The following is an 8,547-nucleotide window of genomic DNA, read 5'->3' on the forward strand; positions in this document are numbered from 1 at the left end:
GTTGTTGACTGCACAAGGCCTACTGCAGCTTGTTCAATAGCTTTGTTCAATGGATGTGTGTACTGGTGTTTGGTTTGATATCCCAAGTAACTTGTGTCTGCTGCCCTTCTCTCTCTCTCTTTCTCTCCGTCATCCCTCTCTTTCCCATCCTCCCTTTCGTGTCATGACTATCCAACTCTCTCACTTTGTCATTCTCACTGTCTTCTTCCCTTCTTTCCATTCACTAACCCTCTACACAATTTCCTCTTTACCCACCATTTGTTGGTCCCCTGATTCTTCTACCTGGCTAACCTCTCCTGCCTTCTCTGTCTCCATTTCTTTCTCTCTCTCCCTCCCTTCCTCACTCTCTCTCTTTCTCTCTCTACCTCCATTCCCTTCATTCCTCACACAGGCTTTGTGAGTTTTGATAATCCGGGCAGTGCCCAGGCTGCCATCCAGTCCATGAACGGCTTCCAGATTGGCATGAAGAGGCTGAAGGTGCAGCTCAAGAGGCCGAAGGACGCCAATCGCCCATATTAACCCTCCCCCTCCCCCCTTTCACCACCCCTCCACCCTGGGGGTGGGATTCCACCGCTGTGCACAGGGAACAACAGGTAAAGCACCAGTTCGGTCCTCTGGATCCCAGAGTCCACTGCTAAGCATGGGTTTCGGAATTCAGTTCTTGGGCCCACTAGTTTATTTTTGTGTCTCAGAGTAACCTCTCTAAACTCATCATTCCTGGAAAATGAGTAGGGTTTTTTTCTTAGGAGGGGTTAGACCATTTTGGGATTAGAATATTGTGAGGTAGATTAGTTTACTGGTTAGCTTTAACCTACTGAGGACATGTTCTTGAAACTCAGCGCTCCAGGCGATTTCAATGGCCATTATTACATTAATCAGTTTATACATATTTAGACCTATGCTCAGTTCTTTACTGATTTGGGTCTCTTGTCTTTGTCAATTAAAGCTGTTTACGATATTCTGATGAGTTCAGTCATGCAGGCAGAGAAGACAGGCACCTACAACCTGCTGTTCTCAGACTGGCCTGAAACCGAAGTGACAGTGTCTGGCTTTGAGTAGCTGGTGGAATAGCACCACATCAAGGCAGTTTACCTTTTCATTTGCCTATTTAATTAACTTCACTAAGTCAGATTAATTTGCTGCCTAGTCCCATTAGATCTCAGTAGCGCTTAAGAACCATATAGAATGAGGTCACAAAATCAAGTCAAACAGATGCAATATTAGCTTTTCATCAGCCAACTTTGTGAACATAGAATCTAGATGTTCATCATACTGTTATGTGAGTTCCTTTGAAGGAACGGAACACTTAAATCAATCCAAATAGTTCTAGCGATATCGCACAAGGTAAAGCAAAGGTGAGGGGGCGGGGGGGGGGGGGGGGGGGGTAGTAGAACACGGCGAATGGCGTCTTCCCTGTGAGCCAGACACGGGCAGGTGGAGGAGCATGAATCTGCACGCTGGCGTGCGTATGTCTCATATCTCTCCCGCTGCTCCGTGTCCTCCATCTCCGTGATGGAGGATCGGCGCCGAGCCATTTATTTCGCCTGGCTGATGCCCTTAACTTGGCCAAGTTACCGCGCTGTTGCACCATCACTGAGCCATCCAAGGGACACCTTTTCTGTTTTTGCAACTGATGATGACACTCAATAAATGTCAATACCACCGCTCAAAAAAAAAAAAGAGCAGGGGTGCAGTGCAGGTAGGGATTATTAGGGTTTCTGAGAAAAGAACACATGTTCTAAAAGGCGAAATTTCACTACGGATTATTGATTATTGTGACAAATAGCTTTTCATTTTTTTCCCTATTATATATGATATAGTTGAATGAATGTAGCACTTGCTCCTCTAAGAGTAAGAAATGTTAACATTTTTCACAAATGAAAATGATGGGGGTTAAGAAAGGTTTAAGAAAGCTACACCAGACAGTGTTAAAGCGGAGTCAGTAATGAAGGATCTTTGGCTACACCACACAAAAAAAAACAGAGCAGGGGTACACATAGGGATTATTGGGGTTTCTGTGAAGAGAACACATGTTCTGAATGCTGAACCCTCTTAACTGGTTATTGCAGACAAATGGCTTTTCATTTTTCAAAAATTAATTGTTAAATTGGCAGAGTTTATCCCAAGGCTCTTGGGGTTAAGAAAGCTATATACTCCCATGTGTGATTGATGCAATGAGGGGCTAACTGCCCAATTGATTGAATGAAGGTACTGCTTTCTCATTTAAGAGTTAGATTTTAAACTAGCTAAATTAAAAAAAAAAAAGACCAAAGTGCCTAAATCTATCCCAGGACTCCTGGGTATGTTTGACTGATGGGCTGACTGATTTGCTGGTTGTAATTTCAGGTTTTTGTAGAGCTGGACCACACGTTGACAACATGACAAAAACGTCGTTGACATCAAAAGAAACAAAAACAAACTAACAAAAAAGGACCAGATTTTGCTGGGGAGTTGAGCTTCAGGTGGAGACGGAGGGCTGACTGCGGATGTTGAAGAGCCAGCCCCCAGAGTGGACTCCACAGCCGGGCCACACGGACCTTTCACCAACCCCTCGAGAACCAGGATGCTTTGGGTCTCACCAGGACCTTCCCTCTCTCTCACCATCTGCCTGGGGAAGACCCATCTCATAGGACCATGGAAGTACCACGTTGAAAAAAATAACTAGATATAATACTGAAGAAATGAAAAAAGGAAGAACAAAAAGAGCAAGAAGAAACAAATTAACTTTCAAGAAAACTGATAAAGACTTTTAAGGGGAAACGACATACTCTTGGGGTTTGAGAGGAGAAAATGAAAAAAAAAAACTCTTTTTAACAATTTTAGAAGAACTTGAAGACAATGACAAAAAATGAGAAACTTTTTGGAGAAAGAGGGAACATTTTGAAGGAGATGACGATTCAGGACACAAACTTTGTTTCGTTTTTTTGGGATGGCTATCTTTATCTTGGAGTGCCTGTCCGTTTCCAGGGGCCACGGTTGCCAGAGCAACAGCAACAGTCCCCCTGGGAGACTTACCCGTCATTCCTTAGTTGTTTAGGGACCAAAAGACCAAGCCTTTTTACTGCTAAAAGACTCATAGCTGTAACATATGTCGGACCACTGCATCTCTTTCGCTGTGCCAATCAGTTCAAAGAGTTGTATTTAAAGAAAAAAAAAATGTATAAGTAGACTCTATATAAATATATGTATAAAACATACATATATATATATTGCTGATATGCTTTTGAATACTGGCAAAACTATTTCAGATGATCCTGTGGAGGGTCACTCACTTCGCTAGTTTACAACTTACTGCTACAAAAATGAAAAAGTATTTATTTTTTTCTCTTCTTGATTTTTCTTTTTTTTGTTCCTCCTCCTGACCAGGAGGTGGGGGTGCATGGGGAGGGTTGTTGCTGTCGCAGCCTTACCTTTTATATCTGCACATCCTAACCTTGTAGTTAAGAAACCACCGCTAAACGGTTTGAAATATACAAACTCCTTTATATTTACAGTACATATAGATATATATGTATAGCGAAAAAATTCAAGCTAAAAAAATGTATTCATATATATACTGACGTGTACAATAACACTCATCTATATATATGGATACATGGATATTAATCCTGAAACCCATATATGTATTTATATGCATATATTTTATATATGTGTGTATATATCTAGAAAAACGGCTATTCGATTAGGTAGAGCTGTACTTTTTTGTAGATTTTAGCTGGAGTTTGAAGCACTGCTCTGCTTGGTCTTAACCCTGGGAAGAGTCACACACCTGGCAGCTCCCACTCAGCAGGCATTCCTCTCTCTGACGACAACATATATGCCAACGCACACGGGACAAGTGTGTATATTATTACTATATATGTATATACCTGTATATGCTACTCTTCAAAGAAAAAAAAAACGCAAAAAGGCCTCTTCCTATTTAGAAGACTTGAAGAGAGTCAGGCTCGAGAATCAGGATATTTCTCCTTTTTCGACTTCTTTCCTTTCGAGAGAAAAGACTTTACACAATATCCTAAGCATATCTGCCTCTTTTGCCAAGTAGACTTGACGTACACACGATAAACACATACACACAAAAAAATACAGTACACACAGGGTGTCACACACACATGGAACTAAACTTTGAATGCATACAGTATACATACAAACACACACACACACACACACAAACTCACAAACAGTGCTCTTGTAAAAGCTGGAAATCAGATGTGACAGTAATCATTTGGGTCTCTCCTGGGTGTGCAAAGATTGTAGGCCGTTCCACACTGTCCTGACAATGTGACATGCAAACACTGTGTTTGTCAGCGTCACAAGCAGCCTCCGTTAACTTGATGTCAAGCCCGCTACGGCAACGGTCTAGTCCAAACAGAGCTGCAAAAAAATAAAAAAATTAAAAATAAAATAAAATAAGACAAAAAAATAAATAAATGATTAAGCCTAATAGTTAGCTAGCATCTTATGTAGGATATTCTCTCGCCTGACACTCAAAGCCTTGAGCCTTTTTATTTTTAGCCATTGCACAGTTCTATGGTGACACTGAACACGAACAGGGCATTAAGTTCCGTTTTTCGGTCACAAAAGGTATTTACAACAGACTCCACCCAAGCAGTATTTTACACAGGGGCCGCCCAGAGAGGGAGCCAACTGCTCATCAACAGACTTGATCTTGAAGCTAAATTAGCACATAGCTCCGAATGAGGAGGTAGTTTGAAAGCTATGTGCTTGGGTCAATGGGAAGTTCTACAGCATGAAATCAGGAGGAAGGATGTATTGATAGGGTGGGGGGGGTAAAGGTCACGTGGAGTCGAATCTGACTTTCACTGATCACTGAGTATTGCCTGCCGCATGGCTTCGGTGGACCCTAGAGGTTTGCAGGTGTTGCATGGCTGACTGCTTCCGCGTTACAAAGAAAAAGGGAGGTGTGTGAAGGTCCTGCAAACGACGCTCTAGATTGTGAAAGAACCGGACGGCGAGAGGTTTTTAAGCACCTGCATTTATCAGCCCCCTCTCATTGGCTTTCGTCCTGCACTTCCGGACTCACACTTCGCTGCCAGAGTGACATTGCAGAGACCACCTCCAAGAATGTCTCACACACATCATTCATACCTCACAAGCACGACAGGATAGGTCTCTTTTCTTTCCTTGGTTTTTAACCTTCAATCCTGTCTCTGACAGTAATCTGTTTTATTCTGCCTCTTTGTATCACTGCTGAAATCATACTTTAAGTTCTTCTTGCAAGCATGTCTCATTTGGTGGGTTACAGCCAGTGTATTGTTTATGATGTAAACATTTTTGGTATCATTCTCAAATGCAGGCTTTACTCTTAAACCCCACATGAGTTGCTCAGACTAGACTGCATCATATTGAATCTCCCCTTTTCACTCCAAATGCTCAACTTTAACCTTGTAAATAACGACACAAGCCGTTACATAACACAACTTACCACAGTAGGCCACAGTTAAGGGTGATTGGGTTGAAATAAATTTAAAAGATTTACCTGTGTCAACACATTTTTGGAAGATGAATATATGTGGTATACAGGACATGGCTTCCATGATGTCAATTTTAGCCAATTGTGGGTAACTGAAGGGAGGAAAGGAAAGACACGCCACTTGCATACTTGATTTTCCTCAGAGTGAGAGCAGCATTTCTCCGCCATATTTGAAGGACTCTCCAGAATGGGATAGTCTTTGGTGATATAGCAGCCGGGAAATGCAGCCCTTGCCATGGCTGTAGCCTACATCATGAGACATGCTCTACTCAAAACATGCCTCGCAATTTCTCTTTCGCTTTCTCTTTCTATTATCAGACCACCACCATCAGTAATGCTGCAGCTGTTTGCATAAACAGTCCAGAGAAATATAATGGTTAACAGGCAACCAAGAAATCAGAAGAGGATTTATTATAAATATAAATATATAAATATATACATAAACTGGTGAATATACTGTAAATGTTTCTTTTTGGGGGGGGCTCTCTTTTCTTCTGTACATAGGTTTGCATATTTTATAGGACTTTTTTCTTCTATCTATGAGGACTGGATGAAAATGAATCACTTTAAATAATGAAATAAGACAAATTAGAAAAAAAAAAAGATAATGCTATCGAAAAAAAAAAAGTGAAATCTTTTAAAATGAACGCAGGGGAACATTGAGGCCACAGGTTTGTGAATGGGGGGAGAGGAGAGTGGATGGAGAGAGTGCAGAGGATGAGAGAAGAGAGCACCCAGTTCAATCAGATGGAAATAACTTAACATGCGTTCTTCGTACGCATTGAGAAACCGTTATGCCTACATGCTCTGTTGATTTCTGTTTAATTTCTACGGTTGTATTGTTTTCACATGTTAATTTATTTATTTTGCCTGGAGTGAGTTAGTATGTATGTATGTATGTATGGATGGATGTATGGAGGAGTGGGAGTATGTTTTATTTATTTTGTTATTTATTACAGATTGCATTTTTAACGAGTTTATGAGTTTGTGCTTTGACAAGGAAGCCATTTTTTTGGAAAATATATTTTTGAAGATGTTTTATATTATGAAACAGGCATTGGTCAGAGGCAGGGTCATCATTTCACTGGGGGACGTTCCATATGCCCACGTAATGCTGGTCTTTGCTATGTTCTGCTCAACTCTGCTGTTCTACCGTCTCTGTGTAGATCAGAAATGTGCTGTACCTTTTCCCCCCCTCTCCCCACACACACACACTCACATATTGCTCCAATCCTATCATAGAACTAAGCCTGCAATCCAACTTTCAAAAATTGCAGATTTTGCTCCATCATATTTGTTGTGCTTATCTTCTTTCTGATTTCAAACAAGCCACTGGTCTGATATGCAGGAATGAAACATAAAAGACATGTAGATTGATGAGCAAATAAATTAAAATGACACAGAAACAATCTTTTTTTCTCAGCACAGTGAAGGAGGGCAGAGTGTTGTGTGTGGTGTGCCAGCCTATCAATCACGGTGAGGCTGGGCGTGGGATTGGTTCATCACAAGTGGTACAGGACTTTGATTGGTCAGAGCGCTTTGCTGCTCCTGCCGTTTCTCCAATCAGTGCATTTCTGTGGTCCTCGGACTCTTTTTTTGTAATTTTACTGAATGATGCGTCTCCGCTTAGCCCAATAATAAAGCACAGTCTACAATAATCCCAACTCTCATTTCTGTCTGAGTACTTTTAATTTGTGTTCATTTTTTAAGTTACACAATGCAATGACTTTTTCCTCTGAGGGCTCTACCAACTCCACTGAGCTTTCCATGTTCACAACAATATGACCAAATCCCCTTTAATACAGCCGCCCAGATCAAGGCAACTAGAGGGCTTTGTCTCCTTGAAAGAACCAGTCCGTGGAAGAGTGAGGCAGCATTTTGAGAATAATACTGGGCACTGGCAGGAGTTCCTGACCCAGAGAACATTCGGGCACTGATGTGTCACTCACTTTAACAGGTTTCCAAGACAACAAGTGAAAAAGGATGCACTTTTTTGTTAATGTTTTGTTAATTTTAATGGTTAATGGTTCGCCAACTATCTAGATGAGCACACATGCAACTACAGTTTCATTCTTTCTGGCAAGATGTTTTATTGTAGTACATTCTGTGTACTTAACTAGTTTAATGGTTCTTCACAGATTAACAAACATCAGCATTCGCAACGTTTTTTCAAGTGTATATAAATGTTTCAGCAGAATGGATATGGAGGATAGAGAATATGGCTCTATAGTTAGTTAGTAGTAGACAGACTAGAGTAGTACTACAAGTAGAGCGGTAGCAGACTAAATAAGATGCCCTACACCAGTGTGTTTCTTGTTCATTACGGTCAGACAGAAAGGGAGACATGAAGAACATGCCCGCCATTGATTGTAATCTACGGTAGGGGTTCTCAATGTATTTGGTTCCAAGGACCCCTTTTTGGGGGACACCATTTTCCGAGGACCCCCTTGTAACTGTAAGAGTTAACCATTTGAATTCTCTGAAGTTGTGGCTGGGTCCACTATCCCATGTTTTTTGGCAGATGTGTAATTCGGTCTTTTGTTAGTTTTGGATTTGGATCACTTGACAAGATGGACTGACTCAAACATTTCTACACATTCATCAGCTAGCTGGCTAACAAATAAGTCAAGCTAAGCAGTAGCACCGTAGGAATGGTGCTTCATCATGACCTGAGAGAAGTTAATGTTGAGTAGGACCAAATAAACACAATTTGCTTGGTTTATGGGTGAAAAGGGCAACATCCTTTTAAAATGTTAACTATAATCTCAAGCAAATTACTTCATGGATCCCAAGGGGTCCAAGGACCCCACTTTGCCAACCACTGATCCACGGTATATTCAGAATGCACTACCACAGAGTTGCAGGACACCTAATATTCTTGCTACTCCAGAGTGATTGTCAGTCATTATCAGCCCAATATCCTAAAGTATGGTAATGTTTATTTTACCGCTTAAGGCAATTTTCTAGACAAAAAAAAAAAAAGTTGTTTGTGAATAGTTACACAACGTCCTAACAACTATGCCTGCTACATAGAGCATGTGGGCCATTAAATA

The 8,547-nt window shown here is 41.1% G+C and overlaps 1 protein-coding gene across 5 annotated transcripts in view; it reads left to right on the forward strand.

Annotated features, from left to right (window-relative positions):
• celf4 (CUGBP, Elav-like family member 4) overlaps positions 1-7,158 on the forward strand; it is a 91,473-nt gene extending 84,315 nt beyond the window's left edge. For all 5 annotated transcript variants that reach the window (XM_062554166.1, XM_062554170.1, XM_062554167.1 and 2 more), the window contains exons 13-14: positions 392-593; positions 2,347-7,158. In XM_062554166.1, coding sequence (XP_062410150.1) covers positions 392-519 — 128 coding nt within the window. In that variant the 3' untranslated portion in view covers positions 520-593; positions 2,347-7,158. The remainder of the gene's footprint in view (positions 1-391; positions 594-2,346) is intronic.
• Positions 7,159-8,547: the final 1,389 nt, after the last annotated feature.

This window comes from Sardina pilchardus, chromosome 14, assembly GCF_963854185.1.
Source record: "Sardina pilchardus chromosome 14, fSarPil1.1, whole genome shotgun sequence".
NCBI lineage: Eukaryota > Metazoa > Chordata > Actinopteri > Clupeiformes > Clupeidae > Sardina > Sardina pilchardus.